The sequence below is a fragment of the Dromaius novaehollandiae genome, chromosome 2 (assembly GCF_036370855.1).
Source record: "Dromaius novaehollandiae isolate bDroNov1 chromosome 2, bDroNov1.hap1, whole genome shotgun sequence".
Classification (NCBI taxonomy): domain Eukaryota; kingdom Metazoa; phylum Chordata; class Aves; order Casuariiformes; family Dromaiidae; genus Dromaius; species Dromaius novaehollandiae.
The window spans coordinates 55,338,769-55,356,485 of NC_088099.1; the positions used below are offsets into that span (position 1 = coordinate 55,338,769).

The window sequence follows — 17,717 nt, forward strand, 5'->3', positions numbered from 1 at the left end:
GCAGTAAATGCGCCATGAGAAGACCCGCAAAACAGTAGTGTTTGCTGTTATTCTGGTGTATTCATAAATTGGTATTTTTTCAGAATTTTTTCCTCTCCAGCAGTTCTTTCTGTCTCCTTGCCTTTTATTTAAACAAAATCGAACTGACTTCATTAGATTCAAGCACTTTACATGCTTATAGTATTTACTTTCCCATGTTTTTGTGCACTAGTTAGTCTTCATTTTACTGCTGCTGTGCAATATGTAAAACCTGAAGAATGGTGTACATGCTTTTTGAATGAGGGGTTGGAAACTCTCTGCACTATTAAAATGTGTGATCCAAACAGCAAAGAGTGGAAAATACAGTACACAAAATTAATTAGAAAAGAATGTTCTGTACAGGTTCAAGAGGGATCAGGGATAGTAGATAGATACTAAACTTTTCAGTCCAATATTAAGGAAGTGGCCTTTGAAATCACCTAATCCTGCATCCATTAAAATAAACTACCAACATAAACATTAAAAATCAACTTCTACTTTTTTAAAAATTTATTGGACTCCTGAGTGTGTCTTGCAGAATAGCCAAAAATAATGCATTTGTGATCCTGACTTGCAAGTCACAGAAGACTTAAATATCTAATCATGACTCATGTTTTTGTACTAATAAATGTCTTGTTAACTTATTCAGCCAGTATCTGTTAGAAGTAACTCTCCATTATCTTAAAATAATGGGAGTACCCACCACTGTCAATATTAAAATCTCTTCATTTGAAATGGCAGTGATAGGTGCATTTTGAGCATAAGGCTACAGCCTTGAGATGGATAGTGAAAGCCCATTTTTCTAAGCTATCTGGAAAATTAATATATTTATGAATTAAACAATATATAAATTAAATATAAATATTAAGTCTACCCTAGTATATATTTTTTCTTACTCTAAGTGTATTCCCACTAAGGGTTATACTAGCAGAACCATCTTGGTAGAAAAAGAATTGTTTAGTACAAACCAGACTCAAAATATAAAGTTACTTCATTCCCTCTTTTTAGACTATGTTTGAAGATGTTAGTGGATTTGGAGCATGGCATAGGCGCTGGTGTGTACTCTCTGGAAACTGTGTATCTTACTGGACATACCCAGATGATGAAAAACGAAAGGTAATACAGTTTATAAAGCTTGTAATTAAATAGGGTGTGTGTCCATGTGTGCCCCTATTTTAAGGGTGAGGGAAGTTCTGTAGTACTTTATATAACTAGCCGTTTGTTTTTAATGATAGTAGCACTTTGGAATAAAACTGGTAAGTGTATTCAAAACATGAGATTCAAGCTCCTAAAGATTCCTTGGGGAATGGGAGAGACTTTTGTTCATAAATGTGACCCAAATCAAGATCGTGACCCAAATTCAGAAACCAACCACGCTATCTGATGGGGAAGAGCAAAAGTGGAGAAAGATCCTTGTTTAATGTTCCCTTTAGTCTTAAGGCTTTCCATTACACTTGTCAAATGACTGATTTAATGATTATTTAACCTAAATTGATCTAGACTTCTGTAATAAGCAGACTATAGCCAGTTGCCTTAGGTTTTAGACAAAACTTCTAATAAAGAATTAGAGTGGGCAATCCTTCTGTACTGTTCAAGCATAGCTGTGCTTAAAGCCTAGTGTATTTGCATTCACTGTTTTCTTACAGGTCCCCAGTATAGCTGAAACTGGTGCTTTTAAATGGTTCTTGCAGAAAAGCCAAGTTACCATCTGGCTCTGAATCAAATCAGTGAGATTCGTGTGTCACTAATGTGAACCTTCTTGTCTCCATAGTGTGTTCCTGCAGTATGTACTAAAATATTTCCAGCTCTTTTTAAGGACTGTTTCCAAGAGGGCTTTTCTGACTTGCTTGAGCAGTTTACCATTAAAGGCTTACTTGTTTGTTGGCAGAACACTTTCCCAAACTCTGTGGCAAACTCTGGTCCTTTTGGGTCTTCTATGCCAATCCAGATGCCTGAATCTAGTTTCTTCTCTGCTAACAGAGGAAGACCATATGCTGAAGGTTGACATTGCCAAAATATATCAATGTAATATCTCTCCCTGCCAGGAGAGAGGAAAAAATCTCTGTCTTCTGTAATAAAAGATAGGCAAGAAATTGAGTTGGGCAACAAGCTCTCCTATTCTGTCTCTATCCATAAGAAAGAAGCTTTGGGTTGTTTCCCAGTTTCTTGTTCTTGAAAATCTTCCAGACTTTTATCACTGCCGTTCTAACTGAGAAAGAGTCAGCTATATTCTTGATATATGTTCTTCTACTTCAAGGTTAAAATCTATCCTTATAAAATGCCTCTCCCTCCCCCTACCATGACCATTCTACCTTGCAAAGATGGATGTAGCCCAAAGCTATCAGTGTTGGGCATTGATTGCTTTAAATTATGAAATTATTTTAATAAAGATTTCCCATGATTGTACCAATAGGCCAACTTGCAACTGTTTTCTTGATTAATTTAAAGTTCCTTGGAACAGAGTTCTCCTTTTTCCTGTGACCTAAGTTATATTAACTATCTGTGGAATAGTATAGAGAACATGCACAATAAATAGCAAGCTCTTTTCCAAGCCAAGAGCTGCTTGTGATGTTTCCCTGATGAGGCATTCTGTAGGTGTGATGAATCGGAGCCAAGGTCTGTAACTAACTTTAGGCATACAGCTGAGGCTCCCTAGACAGTGGAAAGAGACAACTGCCTTAAAATTTGAAATGCTCTGTGAAGGAATCTAGCTGTTGACTATAGAGGGAGCTAGAGCAGCTGGACTCTGAACTTAGGTGCCTTTAGCTGCATGCTTAAAGATGAATCCATATGCTTATACATTTTGACAAGAATGATGCAAGCACCCCTGAAAGGTTTGATTTTTGTAGGTTTTGACAGCATTTGCTCTATCAGTTTGAAACCTCTTGGATTTGAGAGTTTAAAAGCAAAGCCCCCCTTTTTTTTGTTTAAAACAAATAAAGGTGGGGTGTATTGGTTTAGAGCATAAATCCGTGGTAAAGGATAGATTTGTTGGCTATATTGTGGGTGGCAGAGCAGGGCGTATTCCATTGTCTGCAGCATTCTGCTTCAGCCGTGGTTCTGTTAAATGCGAGAAGTGAAATCCCTTCTACATATGGAGTCATTGGGGGTTTTTTTATTCCCTTGATATAGCAAAATTGTGAAAGCATACATTGTGCAGAATTACTCTTGATGGCAATGTCGTTGACCGAACTAACTTCACTTTCAGCATCCTTTGGGCCGGATAAACTTGGCTAACTGTACTAATCGTCAGATTGAACCAGCCAACAGAGAGTTCTGTGCCCGTCCCAACACTTTTGAGCTAATAACTGTCCGCCCTCAGAGGGAAGATGACAGAGAGACTCTTGTCAGCCAATGCAGAGACACGCTCTGTGTTACGAAGTAAGTGAAAAATCGTGAAGTTCATGTATGTTATGGACGTGGGTGGTGGTTTAATGGTCACAGAAAAGTTGACCCTTGTGTGATGGCTTTAATAACACTGTAGCTTAATGACTCTTATGTGCCAGTGCAAAGCTCATTTAAACGCTAAGATGTTGGAATGATGCTTAAGCTGTTTTGTTCACTTTCAGTCCTATTTTGCCCTATTGTCCCCTTTCAGGCTTCTGAGAACAAAGAACTAAACTTCATTTTCAGAAGTGAAAATGCCATGCAGCTTGGTAGTCTTTTGCAGAGCTATGTAAATTTTGATTTTGTTTTCCACCACCACTCCTGACTTGGGCTTCCATCGAGGATCAACTTGACCATTTTCAAAATAACTAAATAGAGGTGGAAAAAGACAGGTATTAAATTCGTGGGGTTCTTTGCTTTTTTAGGAACTGGCTGTCTGCTGATACGAAAGAAGAGCGTAACCTCTGGATGCAAAAGCTCAACCAAGTTCTTGTTGACCTTCGCATGTGGCAGCCCGATGCCTGCTACAAACCTATTGGAAAGCTTTAAACTATGGAAGGGAAATATTAAGAAAATGCATATGTGAAAACCATGTGAACTACACAAAAAAACTTGCAATGAAAATTTGTGGAAGGCCCTCTGGGTTGCTTAAAATGCTTTAAATTTGAGACAGCACATGCCATTATACAGGACTATGTTATGCAGTATTTTTATTTCACTTTAAGAATTTTTAAACTCTTCCTGGTGTTTGAGTATGATAGGAAGCAACTAGTTGTTTCTGAATATGCTAAATATTTATGCAACTTCTCCCTTCTTGGAAGTCTCTTTAGCTAAGTACCCTCTCTTCTTTTCGAAACAACTAAATTATTGCAGGAAATTACAATTCTGAAAGAAAACCTAGTTTAAAAAGCAAGCTTACTAGATAACTCAGCTCCCTAAAAGGAACAATAGCTATGAGTTCTTTAACAAGTATGATGCTGAAACGGGCACTTTTGTGTTGGAGGGAGGCTTTTTTGTAATGATCAGGCATTAAAGTTACCAGTAAATTTTGTTCTACAGCATGCGATACAAGTATTTCTTGCTTGCACAGTGTCCTTTCTTGTGGTCAGAACAAGAGATATATATTCATAGCTCTTTATATTAGATTTTGTTTGCAACTTCTTATACAAACTGGTATGGATAGGTGGATGGCATGTATACTATGTGGTTTACAGGTGTGGAATTATGTATGCAGTATATTGCACTTTCATAGAAAGGAAAGGTCTTGAATATCTTTTGCTAGGACCTCTATATAAAAAAGTTAGTTTTAGGGTTGTAAACATCAGTGTTTCCTGGAACTCATGTTTTTGTACAAGCTGGACTTCTCCTCCATTTGAGAACCAGGAATATGTTGTAAAAGTCTTTGTTCCATAAGACACTACAAAGCTGCTATGTACCAACTAATGCTCTGCTGGCCATAAGTATGGCTCTTTCTCCCCCTCATAGACATGTCCATAAATGCAGGTAAGAACTGTATTTCAGACCATCATTAAAATGGCAAAACTATTCAGTTAAAATCAAATCTGCAATTTCACAGCTTTTCACTGGGCTTAGTGAAAAACTATCTCATTACCTTGCTATTGTGAATGCAATAGTGGAATACTTAAAATTGCTATTGTTGTTATATATTCACACTTGAAACACTAAATTCTGTCAGCTATACTGTTTTCATCCTGCTATTTTTGTACTATTGCTTTTAAATCTAGTGTTTTTTCTGATGTCTTTAAATATTTCCAAATTATGTATTGAGATTTATTTTATTCCCTTAAAATAAACAATAAAACACTTCAAGTTGTTTTTCCTAATATAATCTATGCACTTGAGGCACTAATTTGTAGGTTGAAGAAGAAAAGCTGGACTTCACCTAATGTTTAGGAAAGGTTTCCATTCAGTATGTGTATCCTGAAATACTGCTTGGTTTGGAAAGATAATATGATGCATCAGGGGTAGCCAACACTAAATTTTCTAGTGAGAGGCCAGATTGTCAATGGGTAGTTACTGTGAACTGTCTGGAATATGCATGAATGTAGAGGCTGTGAAAGTGCAAGTTTCATCTGTGAATACATGACAGGCTGTTTACCCACCTTAAACTTACAATAGGATGTCAATAAATGTCACTAAATGTAAAATTTTGAAAAATGAGCCCATGGAAGGGAGTTAAGAATGGCTGTGTGTGTGTGTATGTATATATATATATGTATGTATAAGAGGGTAATATACTTCTGTATAGGACAGGTATTTCTCCTAATCTTTCTTTTTCCTGTTAACCTTAACTGAGCTATTATTCATTATAGAAGCTAGTCTGAGTTTGTTTATTGCTTAAGATGAAAAAATGTTCTCATCAAGAAAATGTTACATTTTGTACAAAATGTAACAGGTGATGCAAGTTAGAAAGCAAAGAGTTGATTCTTGTGCGAAAAGCTGACCTCGGTGAGGAGGTCTAAGCACAAGGTGTCAGTGATGATGATGCATACTACTGCAGTCAGCAGAAGCCTGTGACATTAACTTACCAGCAAGCCTCCACTTACACCTCTACGGACTTGCTTTTCTGTGTGCCTTCCCCCACCCCTTTCACCCCACTGCTCTCAAAAGTAAGCTGTGGAAAATTTTGCAAAATGGCTGGGTGGGGGGAGAGGAATTGCTTGCTTTCTCAGTAGCTCAAGGTGGGCATGGGAGGAGCATGGAAAATGCTGTTATGAGGGAGGACAATTATTACAACAATGCATTTGGCTGCTGGTGCGCAGAAGCCTTGATGAACAGTGAAAGCAGAGGGACTAGAGAACATCAGCTCAGTATAAACTTGTGTTCTATCATAACATTAAAAAGTGATTGTGCTCTGTCTGCAGCCCAGAGTCCTAGAGGTCTTGCATGGTATATATGAATTTTTGCTAAAGTATAAACCCAAATAACACTACAGTGTTTGAAAGAGCTTCAGAGATGAGCACAGCACCAAGCAGTGAGAGGTTTCAGCTCTACAGGTCACTTTTTTCCATGTTTGTAGCTGATCTCTTTTGGAAGAGGCCAGACCAAGTCAAGTCAAATAGCTTCAGGTAGCTATAGATGTAGTCCTAAACATCAGAAATAAATGTTTCTACTGTCTTGTTTCAAACAAAGTTTTAAGTCTTTACAAAGTAGTTTGGGAACAGCAGAATAACAACAACAACAAAAAATTCCTATTTGCAATGCACTGGAACTAGCAAGTGACATAATTCCCTTATATTCATATGTTCAAGTGTGGCAGGGGGTGGAAGACTTTGAAAGACCATTTCTTCTGGAAATCTGCACCACTCTAAAGTACTCAAAGAAGGGCTTAGCCCTCCAAGAGGAACACTTCCCTGCCCCGTGGTTTATTTCTCTTCCCCATGCATCTGTCATCTTCAACAAATCTAAGGATCAGGAGACAATTAAGTTAACAGAATAGACTGGGAGTAGTGTGTTACTGTTTTAGAATAAGTAAGCTTTTTTTGGTACAGTTTGTTTGAATATGGGACATTTATTTTTAGAATGGTACTGGTAAGTGATTAATGGTTGAGGATGCAGATATTTGGCTGTTTTTTGCATTCTTTGAAATAATAGAGAAACATCATGGTTGTAAAAGGTAATGGCTTAATAGGCCAGAAATTCATTTTTATTCACAAGTAGTTATTACATTAGTTACAGATCAAATTGCTGTGTACAGCCTAATTTTAATGCTGAACTGCAGAGATTCTGCAGAGACTCTGAGGAGTGAGGAAAATACTTTGGCTAGTGCTCTTTCACCAATGATAAACCCATTTCATGAAATCCTTCAAAAACGCTTACTGCATCAAATATGGAGTAATTACACTGCTAGAGTAAATCTAAGAGCTTTGGGATTGAGGTATGGGGGGGGCATGGTTCAGGTTCTTTTTTTTTTTTTTTTTTTTTTTTTTTTTTTTTTTTTCTTTCATTGAGAACAAGTCATTTTAATTTCATGAGAAACTTCTCCATTGTTCAGAAATTCAAGATGTTGACGAATAAGAAAAAGTCTACAAATGGAATATGCTGTGCTCTGGGGCATGAAGCCTATTTTAGCTGAGGAAATTCCAGTTTTACTAGCTTGTAAATGTCCTAATTGGCATTATTAAAGCCAAACCTCAAATGGAAAACAATAATTGGCAATGAGATTGCCTGGAAATTGGGCTGCTAAACTCTATCTCCCCTCCCCCCACCTTTAATTGCTATGCTTCCATATTTTGGTGTGTTAGAAATTATCTGATATAATTGTATAATTGTCTCTGCCATAGTAAAATCACGTGGATGCTCTTGGTTTGTTGTTGTGTGGGGGTTTTTTTTGTTCTTTTCCTATTTTTAATGAAAGATAGGAAGTCTGGATAGGTAACAACTGGTTACACAATGTTCCACCTGGCCAGTGTGTTGAATGTTAGGCTCTTTGGCAGAGAGAAGTTGTACAGGAAGCAGGGAGGTTTCTTTTTCCTACTTCTAATACTGAATACTTTTCTTCAGACATGGCTCTGTAGAGTTGAAACTGTTTCTTGGGAGACAGCTGATATTTTGGTAACATCTAAATGCCTTGAATGAATTGAGGCCTTATTAGTAAGTGCCATTCAATTAAGGCATGTATTCCCTTTTGGTTTCTTAAAGTTAGGTGACTTGAATGCTTCCTCAAGTGTTATCCCAGAGGAATTCTTGTCTTATGAAAGATGCAGTAGTGCCTGCACTAACAAAACTAAGGATCTAGGATAGCAAAATGCATTTTTCAGTCAAGACAGGACTTTCAAGTCATCCTCTGCCTATTCAAAATACTGACCAGCTGTATCTCCAGGGGCTGATGTGCTAAGGTCTGTGTATGGCCAGGCCATCTTACTTAGTTTTGTAACTGAAGAGGTGGATCATATGTGAAGACACCTGATGCCTTAAGCATTGGACAAATTCAGAGCAAAGACAAGACCAAGTCTGTGCTCTGGTTAATTTAGATGGGTTTTAGTTGTGTTATGTTAACATTCCATATTTACTAGATTTTTTTCAGTGTGTGGTTAGTGCCAGTTGTATTTTGCCTGATAATAGGAAAGATACAAATGCTTTATCACCATTAGGGCTGCAGTAGGTAGAGCGCACTCTAATTTTTTTCTTCCTCTCTTTACCCCCTTGGGAAAGCTGATTGAAGAACTCCTAGTCCTTCTGAACTCTCTATTCCATGTATTAAGTAGTGTGGGTAAGGACTGCTCGTTATCTTCAGTGATTCCTGAGGTCATATCTGTAAAAGGTACAGGACTGAGCATATTGCATTTATTCTGAGGCAAGACAGTAAAGATGTATTAAAGCTTTAAAAAGCAACCTATTGTAAATACCTGAAGGGTTGTCAAGTTACTGTCTTGTTAATGGTGGGAGAAGAACCTGCGTGCAGTCGGGCTGAACTAATACTGCCAGGCAAATCAAAATTCTGGTGCCTTGTTATTCCTAGCATGTTTTAATAAGCAAATAGCAGCTAAATAATGTATTGACAGTCAGGGCAATTACATACACACAATTTAGAGCAACATAATGAGTTTGGGTTTTTTCTTCCCCTTTTGGGATCAAATTAACTGAAATAGTACAAATGGAAATCCTAGAAACATGTTCTTGCAGGGAAAAAAAAAAAAAAAAAAAAAAAAGAGGTAGGGCTAGGAATTTGTGTAAGTGGAAAAAGTTATGGATTTCAAACCAGTACAATAAATGGCCTGGCTGGCAGGCATCCTGTGATTTTTATTTTTGTGGCTCCACAGCAAAAGAATGGCCTGCTTGTGCAGGTGGATGGCTTTGCAGCTAAGATACAGCATTGAAAAGGGTGCTGTTATGCTATCTTCACTGGCTCTTTGTACTGCTATTTGGGGGAGGGGGAGTAGTCTGATATCTTGTACCCTCTTCCATCTTCTGTCTTTAATCATCTTGTTTCCTGGAATGCGCTGAGAAGCATCACCATAAATGTGCTGCAGGGCTCCAGCAGTTTTGAAATCAGTGTCCACCTTGATCTTTGAATATAGCCTCAATCTGGTTGTTGAAGGGATTCTCCTTTCCGAGCACTTGAGGCCATTCATGTAGTGCCTTCTGCCAGGTAATGCTTGTTCCAAGTGCTGCGGCAATCTGCGAACAGCACAAATATTATCACACTCTTGCACTCTATAATGTACTTGTTCCATGGTAGCACTTAAGAGTCCCCACCAGAAAGAAGACTCCACTGTATAACCAAATGGCAGAAAGTAACCTCTAACCAAAGAAAATACTTGATTCCAGCTGCTTCGGCAGGGCAAAATCCACTTGAACAATAAAAAGGTGAGGACTATGTATTTGCACCTCTCTGACCAAAGCAAGGAATGGATTTATCAGTGAAAGTCTCTTCATTTTACAGGAAATAAGTGATCAGATGTCTCTTTTTAAAATAAAATATTAAGTACTATATTGAGCCAACTTCATTTTTAAGCTACTCGGCATAAAGGAAAATGGGAATGTATGTGTAACTGGCAAGCCCATAGTTCCACATTCCCTTAAAAATGTGTTCTCATGCAAATTATTTTATCAGTTACAGGAAAATACATCTGTGATACAAGCAGAGAGTAAATCATACAGCCTAATGCTAGTCTCCAACTTATTCCTCATGCCTATAATATCTGCTCAAAAATCATGGGGTCTTTTTTTTTTTTTTTCCTTTCCTCCCTCTAAACATTTTGAAAGTATTTCAAAAGCACCACTTGGATATAATGCATAGGTCTCTTGCAAGTCCAAAGGAATTCAGGCTCTTAAATTCTTCTCATAACTCTGATAAATTTTCTCCTCTACTCTCCTATTTGGAAACCACAAGGTTTAGGAAAAAGAGGCCCAATTACATCTTGGTTCAAAACTTACCAGCTATGATTCTCTGAGTTCACACCTGCTACTGATTGGCTTCAGAGCCTTTTTCCATGAGAACTGCAGAAAGTTGTTAAAGAGCTTTTTCCCTTCACTAGCAGAACTGTTCTAACTTTCATACAGTGTTTGTCCTGGAAGTCATGCACAGAAGATAAATCTGCAGTACTGCCAGGATGAAAAACATCAAGGGGAGGAGAAAGGAAGAGAGAACAGCCTGATTCTCCTTTAACTAAGTTTTCACACCTTGTTAATGCATTTTTACTGTAACTTCTTACCTACAGTTATACTTTACTTTCAATGCAAAAACTTGCTCTCACATTAGTTATGATTGAGGCTTAAATAGGGCTAACAAAGCTATTTTGTTAAGGGCCAAGATAGGTTGATGGAATCAAATTATTTGAACACTGATGTTTTAGAATTTGGGAACAGACTGGAGCCTTAGACTTTTTATTTTATTTTTTAATGCACCACTTTACAGCTTCTTTCAAAAGCATAACATTTAAATGATAGGCCAGCAGACAAAAAATTCCATTTACTTGGAGTTCATGTACAAAGGGCCACAATTGTGGGGTGGAAAGTCTTAGACTCCAGTCACTTGAGGTTTCATTAAACTAGCAGTGGTGTTGGGGCAGAGTGTAGATTGTGCAATATGGAGGCTTTTCCTGGTCTGACTTTCTAACATGATCAAGCACACTTTTCTTTGGGATGCCCTATGGCTGCCAGATGCTCGAGACCTGTCAGTGACAGAATGGTCCATTCTGGCCTCCAATGTGGTGTTACAAGTCCCCAAGCCTTCCCTATTTTGTTTTAGCAGGGGTGTTTTTGTTTTGCCTTTTTTTTTTTTTTTTTTTAAACTATCTTTGCATGATGCAGCCTCTGAAAATGTATCACTAGAGGTATGCTCTATACTGCTCAGGTTATTGTTGACTGCAGGTTAAGGTATATATGCCTAGAATGCCCTAAACTATGTAGGTCCTGCTTGGAGACCTATTCATATTGTGCTGATGGTTTGGATAATTTAATCTGGATAAGCAGCATGGCACAGAGAAGGGTTCTTAATTCTAGAAATGACTTTGCTTGTTGGTATTTCTAAATTTTTCAATTAATTTTTTGTGAGGGTAACAAATTCTAAGCAAATTTTTAAGGAAACTATATGCGTTTCTTGCAGAGCCCTGGGTGGATAGGACTAGTAGGTGGCTTTGTTATTTTAGCAGCTTCTGCCTCTCTGCTTTCTCCTTCACCACCAAACTGGGCATGAGCACATACTTCAGCAAAATGTAAATAAACAACTAATCTGATATGTGGCGTTTCAGCTTTTTCCTTTTTTCTGGTTTGAAAGTGCATTGCTATGACTTAAGCAAAGAGATAAGGGAGAAGCTAATCATGCTTCAGCTGTGCTTTCCTGCCTGTACATAATCATTAAGAATCTTCCAAGCAGCTCAAACAGGTCCCAGTTTGTGAGGCTTGGGGCTTTAGCATCCTCTGTGGTAACTTCATAAAGCAAGGAACAAAGCCATTTATACAGGATCCTCTTGTAATGCATGCTTGGTCGTGCCATGCAAACAAATCATCTGTTCAAGAAAGAAGCGTGTCCTTGAAGCCATCTGGCACTCGGAATAGTTTTCGGTGAGATTTTTGCAGTAAAGAAGAGGTGCTGGAAAAGTCTCTAGGCTCCTTGTATAGTCAATGGAAAGAGAAAGTCAGATTTCTTCAGAGGACACCTAAGCAGGGACTCAAATGGCTTTGGGGAACAGCGTCTCCCAGATGACCATAGAGGGAACGTAGTAGGACTGAGTTAGGTATCTTGCTTTAAATGTCAAAAGTAAGTGGTGTGAATTTTCTCCACCTATGGCCCAAGCTGGGTGTTTTGGAAAACTCAGAGCTGTATTTTATCTTTGGAACTTAACAGGAATATGGTTATGCTGAGAATGATTGTTTGTTTGTAACCTTCTGTTTTGTGAGTTAATAAAACAGCCAAGAAGACCCCCCCCCTTCTTCACAAGAAATTTTCAGTAAGAGAATGTAGCTCGGGTCTTGGCTGAATAAATGAGCACCTGGCATTTATCCATTCTTTCAAGGATTTTTAAATATAAAATCTGCTCTGGAGTGAGTGGAGACTATGGGGAGTAATTTTGATGCTTGAGTGTCCTGACTTAGAGCAGTTTTATTTTTCACAATTCAGAAAAAGACTAACAGGAGAAATGGAGTGTTACCTTTTCTTTCTTCTTTTTCCCTTCTTTCTCCTTAAAATAAATATACAGAATTCACTCAGGAAGGTTCAATTCCCTTCTACATTCTTTGTACATAACTGGACAGCTGGACTATTGGATATATCTGCTGACATGGATATATATACCATTGCTATACTTTTTTTTTTTTTTTTTTTATTAGAGTGACACCAGGTAAATAACTGGTGAAATCCAGAGGCAGATAGCAGACCTGCCTGCTTGTGTATCACAACAATGAGAAAGCGTGTTGTTTGTGCTATCCTTCCAGCTCGCTCTTGGCACACAGGGGCATGGTGGTTCTTGTATCGCAAGCTCAGAAGTTTCTGAAACAAGACCTATAATGTTTCTGTGCTCTTTGTAGTATTGCTCAATTCAAATATTCTTGAACTTTTGTTAAGTGCTTTGAGATCTTCACAGAGAAGATTCAGTAAAAATGCCCCAAACCGGGTCTTATCTATCATATTTATTTGTCAAGCCATACATAAGGAGAGGGGAATAGCTGCAGAGCTTGAAATAAGAGACTTCATTCACTTGACAAGCTGCACAGCATCAACTCTCTCCCCCTAGGCAGAACTATATGGTATTAAAGCAGTACCTGACCAGAGGCATTCATGTCAGTATAAAGTAAAACTTAAAAAAAAAAAAAGAAAAGAAAAAAATAGCATGAAGAGTGAGCACACTGTTTATCACTCTCAAGTGCACTCTTAAATATCACTGTACGCTCACAGTTCCCCTCTCCTCTTCCCCTTCCTTTTATTAAGACAGCCACTCTTCCAGAGCAGAGTGCTATGTCTCAGTCCAAATAGTGGTATGTTGGTAACGGCCTTCTGTAAAGCAGCAGGAAAAGAAAAATGGATTTAAAGTGGTGGATGTTTGGATAAAGCTAATTAATAAATCCTAGAAGAGCAATAACTCACTTGAAGTGAGGCATATCTGCAGCTGGCACCTCGAGTGCAAGGGAAAATGCACCTATAAAAGCACCAATGTCATACGAACGGCAGCAGTGGGAGGTTTTAACGGTTGCAGGATGCCAGCTCTGGAGGGAGTGAGATGAAGACAGCCTGGCCCCCTTGGTGGGATCCAGCAGCTTGGCACGCCAGGTGCTGTCGGCTTGTGGCTGCCCTAACAGCCTTTCTGTAATTCTCTTTGGGTTTGAAAGGAGCCATTTCAGATCAGTACCTGCTGCGGTCACCTCTGCCGCCTTCCTGTGGGATGTGGGCACGGGGGGACGGCTGTGGTCCAGCGAGCCCAGGTGCCCGTGGAGACTGGCTGCTGCTGGTGGCTGTAAGATGCCTCAGGCCAGCCGCAGGGTAAGGAATAAAAAGAATAAAAGACCTTTTTTCTCTCCACTCCAGATTCTTCGCATCTCACAGTTTCCCCAGATGGTAGGGTTGGGAATGGGGCTCATTTCATTGTTTTCCCTCTCGTTTCGTTTGCCAAGTTTTCTCTAATTGCTTCGTTTCAAAAGGCCTGCAGCAAAAAAAAGCCAAACACGCCTTCTCCATGGCCTCAGGCTGAGAGCTCGCCCTTTTATGCAGCTCTCTCATGGCCACTGCCTGGAGCCAAGCAGGAATTGCTGCTCTAATGGAGGCTGCTTTTTTGAACCGGAGTCTCTTTCGCCTTGGCAAGGGTAAGCAAGCTCCAGTATTGCTTCAGCCAGCCTGCACAGGTATAAAAAATAGCGACGAAAGCGCTTAATTTGGCTTTGACATTCCCACACCCTAATGGTACAGGCAACTGGGAGACTGCGTGGCCAGAAGAGGGGCAGCAGCACCCTGAAAACAGTGTCCTTCACGCTGCTACTGCCACGGCGCGGGAGTGACTTTATTCAGCCCCCAAATGTCCCCAAGGAATGTGACTCTGCAGTCCCCCAAGGGCTGCCCAGACCTGGGGGGTCAGGGATTTGGGCTGCCTGGTTTGCGGGCAGGTTTGGCTCACAGGAGCAGGTAGCGCCACACTTCTGGCCCCATCTCTAAATATGAGTGGTGAGGAGCAGGCGTTGCTTTTGTCGCTGCCCGGCAGAGCTTTCCGACAAAGTGGGAGACAAGGAAACTGGCTCTGCTGTTGATGTGCGTCTCCATCAGCTTCTCCCCCACTTTCTGCAATTTGTTCGCTCGTAATTTAGCCAAGCCAAATTCTTGCTCAACCACCTCAGAAGAGCTGAAATTGAAAGCACAGGCAATTGGGCTTACCTGTTGTCAACTGATTAAATTTTACAAAGGCATTAACTTTGCTCCAGCTGTTGGTGGCTTGCGTCACAACCCTGGGGCTCCCTGGGGCTGTAGTAGATGAGCTGCCCTGTCTGCTTTAATTTCGCGTCCTAGATTGCCTGCCTCCTAGTAGGATATCAGGACCTTTGTTTTTAGCAGTCCTGGATTACTCAATGTCACCTGTTAACTTTGATGCTGGGGGGGGGTGACTGCAGTGCAGCTGACAAGAAAATTCAGGCGAGACTTTGCTGGTGAGAGCTGTTGCTGCTACAGGTCGTACATGACTTTTGAGCTTGCATAGGGTTTTACTCAGGGCTGCTTTGGGAAGACTGGCTGCTGAGTTGCTTTGCATGTATCTTTGAAACCTGAAACTGGAGTATAGAGAAAGAATGGTTCTGTTTGTAGCTGATCCCAAAGCATGCTCATTCGCAGCATCTTACAGATACAGAAGAAGTGACTTCGAAGGCAAGCGCAGTGGGAACCAAGCAGTCTGCAGTAGGCTGGTGTGCCCAAGCCTGGTGTTACAGCGGAGCAGCTGTTCCTCTTCCCCTTTCATTCATTTCTGACCAAAAACCCCTGCCACTGGTCCTTGGAGGCCAAACAGCCCGGGAGGAAAGCTCTTCGGCATCTGTACCTGCACAGCATGAACTGCCTTGTGCGCGCAGCTCCGAAACAGAGAGCAAAACGCCGGGCGCGGAGTGCTTTGAAGACAAATCCCTCTCACCGGCCACTAGGGCAGGCGGCTCCCCAGGGCATCTGGGCGCTCACCCCGGCATGACAGCCCTTGTTTTGGGGTTGGGTTTTTACCTGGCTGGGGTGGAAGCCATCGACAGGCTCGATCAGCTGCCAGGGCTCGCCGCCCATCCGGCGCCACTCCGCCGCCGCTGCAGAGCACAGGAGCAGAGGGGTTAGCAGTGGGCGCAGGCACCCGCCTCCCTCCAGAATGCCTCTGAGCACGTGACAGCTCCATGTAAAGACTATGATAATTTATATAAAGTTGTCAAAGGCAGCATCATGTGCAATCCCCTTTTCCTGGGGGCAGCATCTAAGCCTTTATTGTTGTTATTATTATTATTATTTTTAATCCTTGATATTTATGCAGGGAAGCTCTTTGAACCTAAATGATTGTAAAATAATTCACTTTCCTTTCCAGCCAAGACTGATGCCACAGCAAGTCAGGCCATAAATTATTTAATACTGATGTAATACTTTTGCATTTTCCATTTAGGCTGCATCTTCAGCAGAGAAAAAAAAAAGATAAGATAAAGAAAACAGGGCTTTTTAGAGAAAGAGATGGTAACACAATATTCACATGGGCTGATATCTTCAGGAATAGAATGTCATTTTCAGTTACTTTTCTTCTGAGTGGTCTTTTTCAACCTTCACAAAAAATAACCTTTTTGAATTGCATAAGCATGACATTCAATGCAAATGATGCTGTACTGTAAGCCCCAGAGCCATCAGAGGAGAGAAAAGCTTTCTCTCTTCAAAAGGGTTATAGAATGATCAAACATTGGACGAGTGGATATGGCATTAGCAGGCTCTAAATTCAATAATTTCTTTTATAATGATGGATTAAGAATTCTTAATAGCATTATGCAGGCATCCTGTCAGGAGAAAAATGTTCTCCTTTCAAATACTACATTTTTGACTTAGACTCACTGCTGTTTGTTGGACCCTGGCTATTGTGTCAAAAAGGGATGCCAAGGTCCTCATTCTAACTTTGAATTAATAGATTTTTGTGGTGATATTCCTTCTTTGACAATAGGAACAGATGTGAGATACTTAATTCAACACTAAAGTAGCCTGCTTAAAGGCACAGGGTTTGGGGGCTTATTTCAAATTTGCAATATATGAGACATGTCACCTACCTTATCTTACACCATGGAGTGCACACATACGTGCACAGACACCCAATACGCTAGGGTCAGCTTGCCTAAATCGTTAAATATGGTATTATATATTGAGTATGAGACTGCGTATGGTGTTTTAATCTGCAGAAGGACTACTGTCCCAAAGCCAGAATGAGTAGATGAGTAAGTGGAACCCATTTGTATCACAATAAGTGAATTTGGTCCATTACACCTCATCACCAAAAACCCTAGAGCAGTCCTTGGACAAACACATCCTTCAATCGGATAAGCCCAGAGTTAGTCTTAAAAGTGCCTATTGCCTAGACTGGACTAGAGCCTGCTCACATCCACATTAAGAAAAAGCCAAAATGATCACCCCCCATCTCCATTTATTGCACTCCTTCTTAAAGAAACTACTCAGTCCTTCAGCAAAAGTCAACATTTGCCTTGAATGTCCACCTAAAATAGATGCTAGTGCCCAAATTTCATTGCAAGAAAGCTGGGAGCTGCTATGGATATATGTGGATGCACAGCCCAGCCTGAAGTCAATGTACTGACCACAGTGTGCAACCGCTGCTAAATATTTGATGTCTGGAGAGTCTAGGGAGGGATTTACACTTGCTTCAGAAACAGACTGGAAAAGTAGGTCAGCAGCCATAACTTGCTTATGAGCACACTCAAGAGCTGACAGCTTTACTGACGGGAAGCTGAAGTCATTGGCTCCAGGGCTGCAGGAAACTTCGCAAAATGTCTTTCAGAGCTGATGTTTGTATGTGCGTGTGTGATTTTGTTTACCTCATTTATTTAACACGATGTAATCAAGAACAGCAAATTATATTAAGATGTTTCTTTTCATGAAAGCAAATAAATTACCTAAAGTTAGCAATTTAACTTATTAAAGTAATTTGCCTACCCAGCAGGTAGTTTGTTCCAAATCTTAATGACTTGTTAAATATTAAGTAGCTGAAACAAAATTCACAAACAGACTTGGACATCCTGAAACTGTGCTACGATATCTAACTTGACAGTGGTGTCCACATCTCTGAGCTAAAGTTTTGGATAGAAAGACTCCCCCTCCCATCATCTTTTACCTCCTCCTCCATGGTCCGCATGAGACC

General features: G+C 40.1%; 2 protein-coding genes across 9 annotated transcripts in view; one reads left to right on the top strand and one right to left on the bottom strand.

Moving 5' to 3' along the window:
• ANLN (anillin, actin binding protein) overlaps positions 1-5,235 on the top strand; it is a 30,408-nt gene extending 25,173 nt beyond the window's left edge. For all 5 annotated transcript variants that reach the window (XM_064506553.1, XM_064506555.1, XM_064506554.1 and 2 more), the window contains 3 exons: positions 1,027-1,134; positions 3,227-3,399; positions 3,831-5,235. In XM_064506553.1, coding sequence (XP_064362623.1) covers positions 1,027-1,134; positions 3,227-3,399; positions 3,831-3,954 — 405 coding nt within the window. In that variant the 3' untranslated portion in view covers positions 3,955-5,235. The remainder of the gene's footprint in view (positions 1-1,026; positions 1,135-3,226; positions 3,400-3,830) is intronic.
• Positions 5,236-7,033: 1,798 nt separating this feature from the next.
• AOAH (acyloxyacyl hydrolase) overlaps positions 7,034-17,717 on the bottom strand; it is an 87,447-nt gene continuing 76,763 nt past the window's right edge. For 3 of the 4 annotated variants that reach the window (XM_026102151.2, XM_064506558.1, XM_026102150.2), the window contains exons 21-22: positions 15,554-15,630; positions 7,034-9,546 (exon numbers count right to left, since the gene is read on the bottom strand). In XM_026102151.2, coding sequence (XP_025957936.1) covers positions 9,418-9,546; positions 15,554-15,630 — 206 coding nt within the window. In that variant the 3' untranslated portion in view covers positions 7,034-9,417. The remainder of the gene's footprint in view (positions 9,547-15,553; positions 15,631-17,717) is intronic. The other variant, XM_026102153.2, reaches the window with a different exon arrangement.